Source organism: Silurus meridionalis, chromosome 12, assembly GCF_014805685.1.
Source record: "Silurus meridionalis isolate SWU-2019-XX chromosome 12, ASM1480568v1, whole genome shotgun sequence".
In the NCBI taxonomy this organism is placed as follows: Eukaryota; Metazoa; Chordata; class Actinopteri; order Siluriformes; family Siluridae; genus Silurus; species Silurus meridionalis.
In genome coordinates, this window is record NC_060895.1 from 21,227,048 (window position 1) to 21,244,584 (window position 17,537).

Consider the following 17,537-nt stretch of genomic DNA (forward strand, 5'->3'; position numbering starts at 1 on the left):
CCATTCCATACAAACAGTCATCTGGAATGTTATATATTAAGGAATGTCCTGCCCAGTCACGCACCTAAATCCTATTGATCTGCTCTGGGATAAACTGGATCCCAAGGTCAGATAGAAATGTTCAACTAGTGAAGAAATGCTTTGGAAAGTTTTCCACGAGGGATGGAAAAGAATTTTAGCTGAATGTTTGGAGAAATTAAATGTCCGGATGCCAAAAGTGTGTAAAGCTGATATTCATGCTAAGGGAGGATTTTTCAATGAATATAAAACTGAACATCTGTACATTTATGGATTTGTTTGATTAAAGTAAATCTTTATATTGTTAAATTACCTAGTTTTTGCATAGAAACAAAAAAAAATGCATGTGTCTTTAAAAAAGACTAAATACCAGGTGTTTCCAAACTATATACATATGCATAATGTATGTAATAAAAAAATTTCTTGTTACTCTATCTCTGCAAATGTGTAATAAAAAGAAGGGTAAAAATAAGATCTTAAAGTAATAACCCTTTATTCTTTCACCTTTATTGTTATCTATATTCAGAAGTGAGGTAAAAATACAGTTATCAATATTCAGCAAAGGTCTCTCATAACTCACATCCAAAACCAGTGGCAGATGGTAAAACCGGAAGAGTTAGTCACTGGGAATAAAACAAATAGAAAACTTCATTCAAGACTCGAATAAGCAGTTACAAGTCAAACATGAGACTAATTATAAAACAGACACAAACAATCTGTTGATTAGCATTAAATATTTCACTATTTGCACGCCATTGCAGCTGTTGGCAAATCCATCAAAGCTCAATAAATTTGCCTGTGTGCTTTGTCATGAACACTATAACCATGCTATGCCAGTGGGAAAGAGTAATAACGGAGAGTCACACAGATGCTTAGCAGAAATGGCAGAATCGACAAATCCCTGGATAAGCATTTATCAAGTCACACTTTAAAAATGTGTTTTTAATAATAAAACAAATCTACAATACATTTTCTCAGATAATACTTATTCTTTTCAAACAGCCTACAAATCCAGATTTCCAAGATGATTGTCCTTTCCACGATAACAGCTTCTCATTTACAGTAACGTCTGTTTCGTTCATCTGTCCAAAAACATGATTTACCCTGAGCTGTAGTGTCTCGTAACACATGGCAAAAGATTATGTACAATTCTGCATGTTGCAGGTCTTTTTTGAGGCCTAGTCCTATGGTGAGAATTATTTCACAAACCCAGGAAAGATTTTAAGACAATTTGATGTACATTGGTGTCCCACAATCATCCCCGAACAGGTTACAGTTGGTTCAAAATGCTGCTGTTCATCTTCTGACTAATACTGGTAGGTGAAAACATGTTTTGGCATTGCTGCACTGGCTTCCAATTTGTTTCAGGGTTGATTTTAAGGTTTTAATGTTAAAACTTACATGCCTATAAAGATTTAAATAATTCAGCTCCCAAATACCTTGTTGACTTACTACAGCTGCATTCTTCATCATGCTCACTTACAGTAGATCCTTCCATCAGCTTCTTTTACATGTAACAAGGACTAAGTACAAAAGCAGAGGTTTTTGCTGTGGCTGCTCCTGAACTGTGAAATAAATTGGCTTTTAATAAAAGGTCACTATCAAAACTGGCTACTTTAAAATCTTTAACCAGGCTTTTCTTATTTTATTTTGTGTTTTTCTTTCGTTTGATTTCAATGATTAAGTATAATTCTTACCACTATACTTCTTTAAACCCTGGGAAACACCAGGGAAATAGAGTTCAGAGCAGTTACTACAGTATGGATGCTTTTTCTTCAAGTCTTGTTTGTGTCTGTTTAGAAGACATGCTTATTCTGAATAATGCAGTGACAGTGTAAATTTAATTAGTTGCTTTTCTTAATAAGTATATGTATTTGACTGAAGTATTTTCATTTGGGGAGAACTTTACGTCAACTTTACTACATTTTAAAATCAAATATATAACTTTTTACTCAACTACATTTTGTGAAATCAGTCATTCTTTTTTCTTTATGAGTGGATTAACTTAACCAGTCAAGCACACAGCAAGCCAACAATCAGGGTGAAGCTTTTAAACTTGTTTTGATTGATAATCAGTGTTTGACTCATTAATATCATTCTATTTAATAGATTAGTGTGCTGAGAGTAACATTAGTGTCTTTTTACATAAACTGATTTAACCTTGCTTAAAGTTGATTAAGCAATAGCCTTTTGACAAAAATGATGATAGGACATAATATGCCATAACACATTTGAAGGCAATTTTGTACTTTTATGTAAGTGAAAGTTTAAAGGGAGCACTTTTATATATATATATATATATATATATATATATATATATATATATATATATATATATATATATATAAAATATTCTAGTGTATCTCTGCTTTTACTCAAGTACATGGTTTGTGTACTTTGTCCACCACTGTAATAATGTAGTGATATTTTGTGATATTTGTGCAGTTTAGCTGGGAAAACCTGACCCTGTCTGGGGTTTGCAGACCCAGAATTTGCAGACTGACATGGTAAAAGGAGCAAGGTTTGTGTAGCCTGGCAAACTGACAGAAGGTCTTTTCGAACAAGTAATTGTGTCTATTTTTGCTGTTACTTCGTGGGCCAGAAATAACGGTTTGTGTTATGCTTTATGCCCTTGTGGATTTATTCTTTCATCTTTGTTATTTTTCTATGCATGTTCAGTGACCAGGTTTAATTTTAAACTACATTTGTTGCTATTGTTTTTTGCTTGATTTATTGGAGTCTGGACCAAAGTTTGTTAATTTCACTTTAAATGGATTGACTTTCACCATGTGGAGTTACATATCCCATCTGTAATGATATTGGAACATATTGTAGGTATTTTGGACTTGCTGTATATTGTGGAAATGTGACTGGATCAGTTGCAGTATACCAGTTGCATGCAAAGGTAGATCTGCCAGAAACAAGATGGTAGTTCTGGTTAGTTTAAAATAAGAGTTTAAGCAGGGCTAAGATGGAACAGATAAATTATTTTTGCACTTTTATACCGTGGGGGAAATAATTATTTGATCCCCTGCTGATTTTGTGAGTTTACCCCCTCACAAAGAAACTAAAAGTCTAGAATTTTTATGGTAGGTTTATTTTAACAATGACAGACAGAATATAAAAAAATCCATAAAAAAACATTAAAGAAAGGTTAGAAATTTATTTGGTTTTGATAGAGTAAAATAAGTATTTGATCCCGTACCAAATTAGGAAGAATTCTGACTGCAACAACCCAAATGTTTTTGTCCTTCTAGGAAAGTACTAATTATATCAACTTGTTATTTGTATAAAATACATCAGTTCCAGAATCAATCTCTTCCATTCAAACCATCACTCCAAAATGTTCTGGCTTAGGCGAGAAGGTTCTCATCCAAGATTCTAGAGTGCATGGCCTCGTTTATGTGATAAAGTCTTCCTGTACCCTTAGCAGAGAAACAGCCCCAAAGCAGAATGTTTCCTCCTCCATGTTTGACATTGGGGATGGTGTTCTTGGGGTCATATTTAGTATTTCTCTGCCTTCAAACATGCAGAGTCTGACCACATTACATTCTTCCAAGTCTTCTCTGAATCATTCAGGTGTTAATTGGCAAACTTCAGATGGGCCTGTACATGTGCATTCTTGAGCAGGAGGACCTTGATGTGTTACCAATGGTTTTCTTGGTGACTGTGGTTCCAGCTCCCTTAAGATTTTTAACAAGCTCCTCCTGTGTTTTTTATGCTGATCCCTTACCTTTCTCAGAATCATCCTTACCCCATGAGGTGAGATTTTGCATGAAGCTCCAGAGCGAGGGTGACTGACTTATCTTGTATTTCGTCTATTTTTTAATTATCGTGCCAACAGTGGTCTCTTTCCCGCTAAGCTTCTTGCCGATGGTCTTGTAGCCTATTGTGGCCTTGTGCAGGTCTACAATCTTGTCCCTAACGTTATTTGACAGCTCTGTGGTCTCGCCCATCATGGTGGAGAGGTTTATATGGAAGAGGTTGATTCTGTGACTGGTGTCTTTTGTACACAATAAGCTGATATTAGGAGTTTTTTCTTAACATACAATGACTGATTTGGGTGTGTGGGAGTCAGAATTCTTGCTGGTTGGTAGGGGAACAAATGCTTATTTTACTCGAACAAAAATTTAATTCATTTATATATACCATTAATTTAAAATTATTTTTCTGGATCTCTTTCTGTTTAAATAAACCTACCATAAAATTCTAAATTGTTCATTTATTTGTTAGGGGGTCAATTTACTAAGTCAGCAGGGGATCAAATAATTATTTCCCCTACTGGATAACTGGAGAGAAGGAGAATGAAAGTCAGTAGGAGTAAGACAGAGAACATGTGTGTGAATGAGACGGAGGGCAGTGGAGTGGTGTAGTTGCAGGGAGAAGAGGTGGAGAAGTAGGAGGAATTCACAGGGTCCTGAATTCAGGGGGTACCTGTGGTCAACAGTGGACAATGTAGAGTGTGTTAGAGAAGTGAAGAAAAGTGTGCAGGCAGGGTGGAGTGGGTGGAGAAGAGTGATAGCAGGAGTTATTTGTGATAGAAGAGTATCTGCAAGAGTGAAAGGGAACGTTTATAGGACTGTGTTGAGACCTGCGATGTTGTATGGTTTAGAGACAGTGGCATTGAGTTAAAGATGGGAGGCGGATGTAGAGGACAGAGTAGTGTCTGTGGCAACCCCTAATGGGAGCAACCAATAGAAGAAGAAGACCATGCTCTTATTTAGACACTGACTTCATTTCTAAAGCAACAATATGAATAGAATTCAATAGAGCTAATTTTGTTATTGTAATTATTCAGTCAGTATTTAGAGGGTTAGAAAATACACATTGCATTGTTTGATTTGTCACTGGAAAGAGTCTTCTTAGGTAAGTGTGTAATTTATTTATCACACATTTTTTTCCTATTCTTAACAACACAAAAGTCATGCCTGGCTTACTAATTCAGGAACATCTGCTAATAGAAAATATAATCGCATTTTTTACAAATGATCCACAAATTGTGATTCAAACATTAGTGCACATTTATTCAAGCCAAATATTCAACACTTTTCAGAATAACAGTGATTTGTCTCTAATCCTTGGGAGCACATCGTTCTGCTAATCTAATTCATTTGTTAGAAGTAAACAAACGAGCAATCTTGCGACACCACTACAATATCTGTCAACTATGACACTAATAAAATAAGATCCAGCGATGCTAATAAATAGTCAGGATATCCAGCACAGATGGTTGAAAGAGGGCAGGTTATTTTTCTTCAAAGTCTTCAACTCGCAATGAAAGTTCAGTTTACTTTTAAAACGTGCAAAGTTATAGTATGCGTCACCGCTAAAACGACACCACGCCAAAATAAATACTCTCCAGTAAATCTGTGTTTCGGAAGACTATACAAAACTCTAAAGTATATTAAACTAATGTCTCAATCACATCCCAAGTGGAGCAGGAAATAAAGTTATAGGTTTTATGAAGACTTTTACTGGGGCATTAATGCGACATTGTTGTGAATTATTGGACTATATATTTAATTGGGTTTTTGGGTTTAGTGAAATTTCCTGTTTTCTGAGCTCCACCCTACATAACACCAATGTTACTGTCAATTCAGTAATATAATATAATATAATTGTCAGGGATCCACCTGCCATGCCTCCCTCGGTAGCTGTCACGCTGCCTCACTCTGCCGCTCCCGGCTATATAAGCACTCGTTCCCAACTCACTCGTGTCAGACCTACTATATGGATACGGACACCGACCTTTCTCGAGGCTACCAGCATTCCCCGCTGGTTCTGTGGATTACGTTCCAGTTCTGTGGATTACTTTCTGTTCGGGGGATGACTTTCCGTTCTGTGGATTCTGTGTATGTGTGTGTATCACTCAATAAACAATGATAGAGTTACTGACAGAAGGTCCGACCGGAACCGAAATCGGGATCGTCTTACCGCGTGCGAGTTTGAACTGCGAGGAGCGGCAACGAGCTTCCAGGTAAAATCCAAAGCGGAGTTCGCCAGCCGAACTCAGTTCAAACTCGCACTCGAGCGCAGCTGCACCACGCCTTCCCGAGAGCCTGGTGGAATTCCCGGCTCGTTTTCCTGGTGAGATAACCGAGTGGGGGGGTGGGTTTCTACGGAACGTTGGCAGGTATGTGGAGACACAGACATCCTAATTCCCCGCCGAGCGGGCCAAGATCGCCTTCTGCATCTCCCTCCTATCTGGAGATGCACTCTCTAGAGCCAGCAAGCTCTGGAGCATGAAAGAAGGTGATTTTGGCTCGAGCACAGACTTTTCACGAGCGTGCCGCTCAGGTCCAGTGTTCCGCCGAGGGTGCCGCTCAGCTTTAGAGTTTTGCCGAGGGTGCCGCTCAGCTTTTGAATTCCGCCGAGGGTGCCGCTCAGCTCCAGAGTTCCGCCGAGGGTGCCGCTCAGCTTCAGAATTCCGCTGAGGGTGTCGCTCCGCCTCAGTGTTCCGCCGAGGGTGCCGCTCCGCTCCAGGGTCTCACCAAGGGTGACGTTGAACCGCCACCTGGCCACGAAAGGGACGTCGAACCGCCGCATGGCAGCGAAGGGGACGTCAAATTGCCGCCTGGCCGCGAAAGGGGCATCGAACCGCTGCCTGGCCGTGAAGGGGATGTTGTACCACCGCCCCCGGGCTCCTCAGAAGGTGACGTCTCGCCCCCAAGCTTCCCTGAAGGCGACAACTCGCCCCCAAGCTTTCCTGAAGGCGACGTCTCGCCCCCAAGCTTCCCTGAAGGCGACGTCTCGCCTCCAAGTCTCCCTGAAGGCGATGTCTCACCTCCAAGTTCCCCACAAGGTGATGGCCCGCCTCCAAGTTCCCCACAAGGCTACGGCTTGCCTCCAAGTCCATCTGAAGGCGAGGTCACAGAGTCCCAGAGGCCTCAGAGTCCCCTGCAAGGAGAAGCCATGCCTCAGAGTTCCTCACAAGGCGAAGTCAGTTCCCCAACCTTCCCCAGTTTCTTGGTCGTGCATTCCAGGCCTCATCCTTCGACCCTTGATTGTCTGGAGGGGGGGGGGATCCACCTGCTACGCCCCCTCGGTAGCTGTCATGCTGCCTCGCTCTGCTGCTCCTGGCATGTGTCTCTTGTAACTGTTTACGCTATATAAGCACTTGTTCCCATCTCACTCGTGTTGGACCTACTATATGGATACGGACACCGACCTTCTCGAGGGTACCAGCATTCCACGCTGGTTCTGTGGATTACGTTCAGTTCTGTGGATTACGTTCCAGTTCTGTGGATTACTTTCTGTTCTGGGGATTATCTTCCGTTCTGTGGATTATGGTCGGTTCGTAACTCTCTGATGCCTGTGTATGTGTGTGTATCACTCAATAAACAATGATAGAGTTTGAATTTATTGAATTCAAAAATTCGATAGAGGGCTCACATTTAAATACGCATCTGAATTGGTTGGTAAAATGGTTACTTGCATTGGATTGTTGCACAAGAGTCTGGATGCGACAAAAAGATCTTTGAAGAGTCAGTTAGGATAGAGTTAGATGTTCTTCCAGGTTCTCCTGAAGATCAGAGCAGGTGTTGTTCTTGAAGACAAAGCTTGCTGGAAGATCTCAAAAGATTTGGGCTTTGGGCCCCGGGGGTCCGAGCCTTTCTGGTCGAGCCGAGTAAGCGGGCTTGCTTTGCTTGACTGAACGTTGATTAGTTGGGTTCAAGATGTTTTAAAGGTCCTGAACCCCACCCATCTTTGGGGGAATGGCCAATGCTATGGCCTGAAATTTTGGAGGGAAAGACTTCCTTTGTTCATGCATCTGTGGGCATGGTTTCCGGGCTATACTTGCTTTGGAGGACTTTAAAGTTTTATCCAAAGTGTATTAAGATGGTATAGTACCTTTCGTGATCAAATAAAATGCACCATTGTTTGAAAAATAAGGAATAGATAATTTTGTGGTCATTTGGATACTAAACATGAAAAGGAATTACAGCATTAGAACAGGGTTAAATTAATATACAGAGATCAGTAATTAAAGTATAACTGATGTTAATACAATGTTGTATTCTGATGTATACAATGCACCCTTGTTAGGAAAGAAAGAATAAAGCGAAGATAATTTTAAGTCAGTCAAGCCTAAACAGAAGAGACAACTTTAAAACAGGGTTACCAGAATAAGACTTTTAGAGCACCACTATAATTGGGGAGGAGATACATACAAGGTATAGGTTAATGTCGTGGAATGTGGAACATCTTATTTATTTGTTTGATTAGTCAAAAAGTGTGTGTGTGTGTGTGTGTGTGTGTGTGTGTGTGTGTGTGTGTGTGTGTGTGTGATTGAATTGATTGTGTGTTTGATTGAAGAGCAGATGTCGAAGGTTAAAAGGGATGCCTGGGACATGAAATCTAAATGACCTGTGCCAGACGCTACAACATCATTAACTTCTACAGCAATTTGAACTACAGTTTGTCTGTATACAGAATTTTGTCTGTTGGATCGAAACACATGGGCCAGCTCTTTGCTCCCCATGTGCATCAGTGAGCCTTGGCTGCCCATTAACCTGACATGGGTTCACCACTGCATCCCACAACAGCTGCAGTTTTCTGACCCAGTCATCTAGCCATCACAATTTAGTGCTTGTCAAACTTGCTCAAATCCTTACGCATTCTTATTTCTCCTGCTTCTAACACATCAGCTGTCTGTCTTATAAAACTAGGAGCTACTGAGCAACTTATAAAATAGCTCAACATTTGCGAACATCACAGATCCAACACCAGCTTCTCCATGCCAGAGCCTCCAGGAGGTCACTCCAGGAGGTCCAGTGTCAAAACTCCACACATGAAGTGGGATCCAATTGGCACTGGTACGTCTCTAGATGGTACGGGAAGTTTATGAGTTCGGCATCTACTTCTTTAAAGGTCATAATCTTCATGAGGTGGGACGTGACTAGGGCAACCTCAGGATTCCTCGGGATGGATAGAGAAAGAGAAGCAGTAAAGAGAAATTAGCGTAGCTGCTGTTCATGATATTAACAGCACAAGCTGATAATGTGCATTTAGTATCTGGGTTTCTGATTGGAAGTTTGAGGGTTCAAGCCCCTGTATTGCCAAGCTGCAACTCATGGGTCCTTACATAAGGCCCTGAACCCACTCTGCTCCAGGGGCACTGTATCATGTGACAAGTACATGTAAAAAGTATAAAGCACCTTAAACATTAGGCATCCAGGTTCCAATATGTTTCTACAGTGGTTCTTTTGGTTTGATGCAGAAGATTTAATTATATACACAAACACACTATGCAATGGAAACTGTTAATGGTATTTGTAATAGATACTATTAGACTTTCTGTGACCGTTTCTATGTTTTTTCTTTAGCAGGATACTGTATATCAGTCACTACAGGTAGAAAGCTTGCCAGAACGCTCATCAGGACATCTGTTTGAGACTAAGAACTAAGTTCTGGAGTTACATTTCCATGCTCTGCCACTTGCTATTTTTGCGAATTTAAACCTGAGTAGTGACATTTTGAACATGAATACAGATATCGTTGCATTAAACCTTGAATGCTGAGCAATGATTAAAATACAAACAAATTACATCTCACCAGTCAAAGGTTTTTTAGATTAAGATAAACTGCAAGCAGAAGTTTACAACTGCAGTAAAGTGTTGCAGTACAGAATAAGCAAATAAAATTGTGGCAGAAGCACAAGTGCCTGTAAAACTTAAATCTAAAGAGACATGACGTCCGCATGGACAAGGAAAATAGATTCCAAGGGCTAAAACCTTAAACCAGAGACCTCCATGTTTGTTTTGCTATCTCAGTCTCCTAGTAATGGGAAAGCACTTGTTTCTAAATGAGATTGGTTACATAATGTTTTTACACATTTAAATAAATTTAATTTATGAACCTTTTGTGGTGCTTCAAGGATATAGTTAATGTTACAGCATTGTAAAGTGGAAAAACTAAATGATGGGAGTTTAAAGAGGTTTACACTTCCACTTCTTAATCATATAAATGCTCCTTAATTATTTTTTTATGCCAAGCCGTTGCCTTCACTCCCGCCAGCCTCTCTTATGTCCTCTTATAACAGCTTTTGGATTCTCTCAGAGATAACATTATTCTGTAATACTGGATTACATATTGGGTTTTTGAAAGTCTCCTGCTGTCTGGTTTATTTCTAGACCAAATATTTTGGCTGTTTTCATCTTGTATTCAAATCTGTTTCTCCGATTCAGTGACAGTTTTTGACATTGGACACAATGTCCCCAAGCAAATCAAATGTTTTATCCCTTTCTCCAGCTGTAACTCATCATGTAATTGAAGTGAAGGCAGATGCAAGTGGAGAATTTTATTTCCAAAGTATAATAATCAAAAAATAAAATAAACATGAGACAACCGAAATAAAAATATCACCAGAGCCTGATTTCCAACATGATAAATACAAGACAATATGCTTCAGGTGCTAAAAGTCACGTGACACAAAATGTTGCTTTGCAGTGGCTTATTGGAAGCATAGTACCTTGTTATGAACCTGACACAAGGAAGGTCCATATTTTCAAGTTTGGACCTCAGAAAAGCAGTTTTAAGGTTAGAAATAATTTAATAATAAATCTGTTATGATTTTTTCCCCCTTTCAATTAATAACAGATACAGGTCATATAACAGATAACAGACAAATAAAGGTCATTTAAGCTTTAAAAAGCATCTTGTATAATGAATCATTATTGATTAACAATGAACATTGTGCCGAAAGAGCTTAACCAAGTTAAATACATTAGGAATTTACATTTTAACATCATAAATTAATCTCATTGAGATGGTATAAGGAAGAAACTTTGACAGTAAATCAGACTGAAAAGGGAAAAATTCCTTATCAGGGGGACACCAAATTTATATTCATTATTGCTACGACTATCAACTGCTCACTGATAAACACTTGAATCCGAACCAAAAGCCATAATATCCGATTGTTTAATTATGTTATATTTAATATATAGACACACACATTTCATCACACTATATTCCTGTTACCTGATTGACTCACAGCCTGTTTGGACTTTTCGATTCTTAAACACCATAATAAGGCACATCATGTGCAATTATTTTAAGAAAAAAGTTATTGAATAAATAAATAAAAATATATATATATTTTATGTATGTTTTTAACATAGGACTAAAAGGAATGTACTGTACAAACATTCACACTCTGTACACACACTCCAATTATTTTCGTTCATTCACTATATTCTAACTGGAGGTTTTTTTTTATTTTATAATTCCTATTATACTTTTTAAAAGGCCCTATGATCACCTTTATTTAGGTACAATCATATGTCCAAGTCCTCACCTCTGTCCTATTCCTACACATCGTAAATAATATCATATAAGGCACAAACAATTTGCACTTATGTTAAGAGAAAAAATGTGCACAATAGATGGATATATATTTATGTATTTTTTTTTTTACCTAAGACCAAAGAGAATAAACATTTACACTCTGTACACATACACTCATAAATTCTCTTTGTTCATTTACAGGATTTTTACCAGAGGTTGTTTATTTAATAATAATTCCCATTAAACTCGTTTTTTATCATCCTTTATTTTAGAGCATCTTCAAGTCCAAATCTTTGCCCCTCTCCCATTCCCTCTGCAGAGGCGGAGGCTTGAGAGTGCAAAAAGCCACGTAGATTGGGATTCTTGTTAAGCCTAGGGCCAACTTTCCACTGCACAGTATGTGTGTTGAACCAGTTCGGGCCTGCAGCATGCCACAGTTCAATACATCTCCAGCTCTTGAGCTCATGCAGGTCAACCTTAACTGCACAGACATAATGGAGTCTAAGAATGTCAGAGCTGGCAAAAGTCCAAACCCTGATAAATCTTCATGGTTCAACTGTTACAACTCCAGGCAACTAGTATTTAAGTATAATTTGAAAGACTGAAATCACTTTTACTGTAAATTCATAATTATCAGGATTAAATTCAAGCTGTTCGAGTTTTTGAGGAGCGTTTACCCCTAAACACTGTTATTATAGAAAGCTCTGTACATCATTTAGTTCAAAATGAATTTGCCTACAGCATGTATGGCTTATATTTCACTCTGTAGTGTCATTGAGATTTATTTAACATACATGTCATGTCAAAACAAAAGAACCCCAGCACTTAGAATTTAAAGATGTTTTAGGACACTTTTGACATGTCCCTAGGTGGTGGATTTCCACTTGACATCCTGGCTTGTGTCACTAGAAGTCTTCAAACGACTTACCTTTTCCAGCAGTACCTAATTTAGCACTTCTTTTATTTATTAACGTATTTATTTCAAGTGATTTATTAAATAACCCATAATGCAATGGTCTCACATTTTGGTACCTTAGATCTCAGACTATGGTAATTTAGATTACATCTGCTTAAATCAAAACATGCAGGTTCTTTATAAGTACCTAGAATAATGAAGACCACAACATAGAGTAGAGTTGTTTCCAACACAGCCCCCAGCTAGGAAACATCTCCCAAATAGTGTTTGGAACGTCAGCAATAAAAAAAAAAACCCATATATGTTGAATCAGGCATTTTGTTGCACTATTTATCTCATAGATAAATGATTTTATAAGCTTTTGATGCCACTACTATCCATGTCTAATACAATTACACAGATGGAGCGGCCCAGTGTTTGTGTTACTTTGAAGCTCTCTTGTTTTGGTTTTCTTTTCAGTCTTATCTGGATACTATAAAATTCAACCAAAGAGCTGGAAAAAATGAAAAAAAAAAAAAAAAATAATAATAATAATAATAATAATAATAATAATAATATGTATATATATATATATATATATATATATATATATATATATATATATATATATATATATATATATATATATATATATACCATGCTTTGAACAATAAAAGTGAGTTTCATGTATTCAGGTATTAAGAGCACTGAGTGATGAACAATACATTTGGGTACCTTCTTGGATAATACATCGTCTTTTATTCCAAATACTAATGGTTTTTGTAAGAGGGGGCAGCAAAAATTGTACTGTTTGTGTAAACTAAGTGATTTAATGTGAGACATTAAGAAAATTAAGATTTAACTTTTAAGTTTTTGGGAGGAAATTGGTTTGTACTGTGTGTTTGATTTGTCTTATGACTTATGTGATATATCTAATGTGATATGCTTGTATGCTGCAACCAAATGACCTTCTGGAAATTAAGATGAGCTGAACTGATTTGATGATTCTCATTAGACTTTACTAAATAGATCTATTATATATGTATTTACATTTACTAAATAGCTCTATTTTTATTTATTTATTTATTTATTTATTTATTTATTTATTTATTTATTTATTTATTATATTCTGAAATCATTCATTAGAAGAAACCATGACCATGACCAACTTTCATTTGAATATAACTTTATATATAATATATATTTTTTTCAAGTTAATTTTTGGCCCTTTATAGGTAAAGATTTGGGCACCTTTTTGAAATTTTCTGTTTCATATTTTTTGGACTGTGGTCAAGTGCATTTAAATCAAATCATCACATATTTGAAGCAAAGGTGGCTACAAATTTTATTAAATGCACAAAAAAAAAAGAAAAAGAAAAAAAAAGAATCTCAAAATTAAATAAGTGTGCTAAGTAATGTTAACATGGATCAAGCATGAGTGATTAAAGTCAAGTCTATCATATGCACTGGCTGATGGGTAATGCAGTATAATTCTGATTTTGATCCTCACAAAAAATCTGAAGTTCTCAAATTCAAATTCCAGCCACACCAAGCTGCCATTCCTGGGCCCCTGAGGAGGACCCTTAACTCCATAGCTGCTCAGCTGTATGAATGATATAAATGTAAGTCGCTCTGGATAAGTTTGTCTGCCATACATGTAAAATGTAAATGTAAAACGTGGTAACTGAAACAGAGGATAATTGACTTTTTTTCCTCCTTTTTTTAAATTGACTTTTTTTTTAAGTGAGAATTTCTCTCAAAAACAGTAAGATAAAAATGAAGATGTCTGTAAAAAGTTTTTGTGCATCTCTAAAGAGGGAGAAGGAGTTAATCCCTGGAGTAAATCTTAAGCATGATGTTAGACTGTTGCACTGCCAGATGCCTGGTGAACATTTCTGGCAAGCTTTCTAACTAAATAAAAAGAAAAGAAAGAAATAAAAAGGGATTGCACTCTTGGATATACAACAAATAAATCTAAAAGTACACTAATATACAGTTAGCATGTGAATAAAAGCTGAGTTAAGTAAAATTTTGACTCTTTGCACCCCAACCCTGGTCTTTAACCTCAGGATTAGTATCTGGAATCCTTGCACTAAGAGTCATTTAGTGTCAATGCCCCTTAAAGTGAATATTTTGCAAGATACTCTGGAAAAGATCATCTGCTTAATGACTAATGCAAATGTAAATAAGCTCAGTGATGGTACAGTTCTAGTGCTACGCTTGCAAAATCTGGCTCCAGCACTTTGGATGTGATTAGTACAAGTCATTGTTATCCATCCTTCTAACCGTAATCACATCTTGACCACAGCCTGCTTCACCTACATGCCCATTTAAATCTGCCCCAATCACCAATCTTTCATTCTTAGGTACACCTTCTAGCACTTCATCTAACTCACTCTAGAATTCTTCCTCCTCCTCCATCTTACAACCCACTTGTGGAGCATAAGCACTGATGGCATGTATCATCACCCCTTCAATTTCCAGCTTCACGTTCATCACCCTATCAGAAACTCTCTTCACCTCCACTACACTCTTACTAAACTCTTCCTTCAGAATCCCCCTACACCATTTCTCTTTCCATCCACACCATGAAAGGACAGTTTAAAAGAAGAAGAAGAAGATTTGTCCACTTTATGACATTTTATCCCTTTTCCACAGTCACAATAACATTGTTAGCAGATTTTTCATTTTATTCTTGGTTTAAGCCAAACATGAAGGGAAAATAATCTTAAATGTTAAATATGCAGAGGTGAAGGAAACAGAGTTGATGGGTAGGTATGGCTGTAAGGAGAGGAATGTAGAAGTGCAGATGGTAAAAGGATATAAATGGCAGTGGTAAATATTATTTTTAGAATAAGAAGGATCATAGGGTGACGTATACGAGTGGAGGAAGATGCACACAGGTGGACTACATTTTATGTAGGTGATGCAACCTGAAAAAGATTGAAGACTGTAAGGTGTTGGCAGGGGACAGTGTAGCTAAACAACCTTCAAAGGTGGTCTGTAGAATCGCTTTGGAGGTGAAGAAGAAGAGGAGAAGAATGAGGACTGAAAGAAGAATAAGATGCTGGAAACTAAAGGGAGGAAAACTGTAATCTGAAATTTAGGAAAGAGGTCAGACAGGGGCTCGGTGGGGTGAAGAGGTGCAGGATAATTGGGCAACTACTGCAGAAGTGAGACAGTTAGAAAGGTACTTGGTGTGACATCTGGAAAGAGAAAAAAAGACAGAGACGTGGTGGTGGAATGAGGAAGTGCAGGAAAGCATAGGAAGAAAGAGGTTGGTGATACATAATTAGGATCATCAGAGTGATGAGAAAAGTAAGCAGGAGTACAAGAAGATGCGGCAGAAGGTAAAGAGGTATGTGGCGAAAGCAAAGGAAAAGGCATATGAGGAGCTGTATAAAAAATTGGACAATAAAGAAGTAGAACAGGATTTGTACCGATTGGCCAGGCAGAGGGACTGAGCTGTGGAAGGAAGTTAGAGCAATAAAAGATGCAGATGGAAATGTGTTGACTAGTGAGGAGAGTGTGTTGAGAAGATGGAGAGTATTTTGAGCAGCTGAGGAAAATCAGAGAGAGAGAGAGAGAGAGAGAGAGAGAGAGAGAGAGAGAGAGAGAGAGAGAGAGAGAGAGAGAGAGGAGGGAGGGTGGGAGGAGAGTTGGATGGTGTGGAGATGGTGAAGCAGGAAGTGGATAGGATTAGTAAGAAGGAAGTGAGAGCAGTGATTTGGAGGATAAAGAGTGGAAAGTCGGTTGGACCAGATGACATACCAGTAAAAGCATGGAGATGTTTGGGAGAGATGGCAGAGGAGTTTTTAACCAGATTGTTTAACAGGATTTTGGAAGGTGAAAGGATGCCTGAGGAATGGAGAAGGAGTGTGCTGGTACCGATCTTTAAGAATAAGGGAGATGTGCAGACCTGCTGGAGTGGGTGGAGAAGAGTGACAGGAGTGATTTGTGATAGAGGGGAATCTGCAACAGTGAAAGGGAAAGTTTATAGGACTGTGGTAAAACCTGTGATGTTGTATGGTTTAGAGACAGTGGCATTGAGTAAAAGACAGGAGGTGAAGCTGGAGCTAGCAGAGCTAAAAATCTTGAGATTTTCAATTGGAGTGATGACGATGGACAGGTTTAGAAATTCTTTTAGAGGGACAGTGCATGTTGGGTGTTTTCGGGACAAAGTGAGAGAGAGCCGATTGAGATAATATGTGCAGAGGAGGGACATGGGGTATATCGGTAGATAAATGCTGAGGATGGAGCTGTCAGGAAGGAGGAAAAGAGGAAGGCAAAGGAGAAGGTTTATGGATGTGGTGAGGGAAGACATGATAGTTGGTTTGAAAGAGGCAGATGTAGAGGACAAAGTAGTATGAAGAAGGATCATCCACTGTGGCAACCCCTAATTGGAGCAGCCAAAAGAAGAAGAAGAAGTGTCGATAGGGACAAATATATTGGTACACCTACATTTTTCAGCCAAATATAAATCTGCCTCAAACTGTTACCACAAAGATAGAGGCATTTGATAGTACAGTACATATTTGGTTGTAGCATTACATTTTCCATTCACTTGAACTAGTAGACCCAAACCTGTTCTAGCATGACAATGCTCCTGAGCACAAAGCCGGCCCCATGAAGATATGGGTTGGAGTGGATGACATTGAGTGGCCTGTTATTGAGCCCTGATCTCAACCCTACTGAACACTTTTGGGATTAATTGGAATGCTGACTGCACCCAAGGTATAATAACAGCCTTGTGGCTGAATAAGCACAACTCCCTATAAGCACACTCCAAATTCTAGTAAGACAACTTCCCAGAAGAGTAAGGGGTTATTAGAACAGAAAATGGGGACTATATGTAGAATGGGATGTTTAAAAAGTACACAAATCATGTTACATCACTCGACAATTATGTCACTATTCACCAGTGTGTGTTCAGATCTAAAGCTTGCATTACAGGCTGTGTGGAGTTGTGTTCTCCCTGTGAGCTTCCTGTTCCCTGCTTTCCTCACAGACAACATAAACATGCATGAAGGCTGGATTGGTGATTATAAAGTTCTTTTGGGTCTGTGTGTGTCTTGTTAATTGCATCCCATACAATACGTATTGCAGGGGTTAATTATAACGACGTATTATGAAGTATTTTTTATCTCCTTGTATAAAAATTCCTGTTAAAAAAACATCAAACACATGCAATATGTTGTCATGGCATGCAAAAATTCTCTAATTATAATATAAGATTTGATGGCAGCGATATTATCTGCATTAATTAATAGAGTTCATGTAAGGCTTTGCGTGTTATGAACTGTAATACATGATATAACCAAAATTCCCTGGAGTG

At 38.2% G+C, this 17,537-nt stretch overlaps 1 protein-coding gene across 1 annotated transcript in view; it reads left to right on the forward strand.

Annotated features, from left to right (window-relative positions):
- Positions 1 to 3,775: 3,775 nt before the first annotated feature.
- spartb (spartin b) overlaps positions 3,776 to 17,537 on the forward strand; it is a 54,708-nt gene continuing 40,946 nt past the window's right edge. The window contains exons 1-5 of the mRNA XM_046862462.1: positions 3,776 to 3,780; positions 5,905 to 6,105; positions 6,316 to 6,364; positions 6,472 to 6,957; positions 7,133 to 7,196. Coding sequence (XP_046718418.1) covers positions 3,776 to 3,780; positions 5,905 to 6,105; positions 6,316 to 6,364; positions 6,472 to 6,957; positions 7,133 to 7,196 — 805 coding nt within the window. The remainder of the gene's footprint in view (positions 3,781 to 5,904; positions 6,106 to 6,315; positions 6,365 to 6,471; positions 6,958 to 7,132; positions 7,197 to 17,537) is intronic.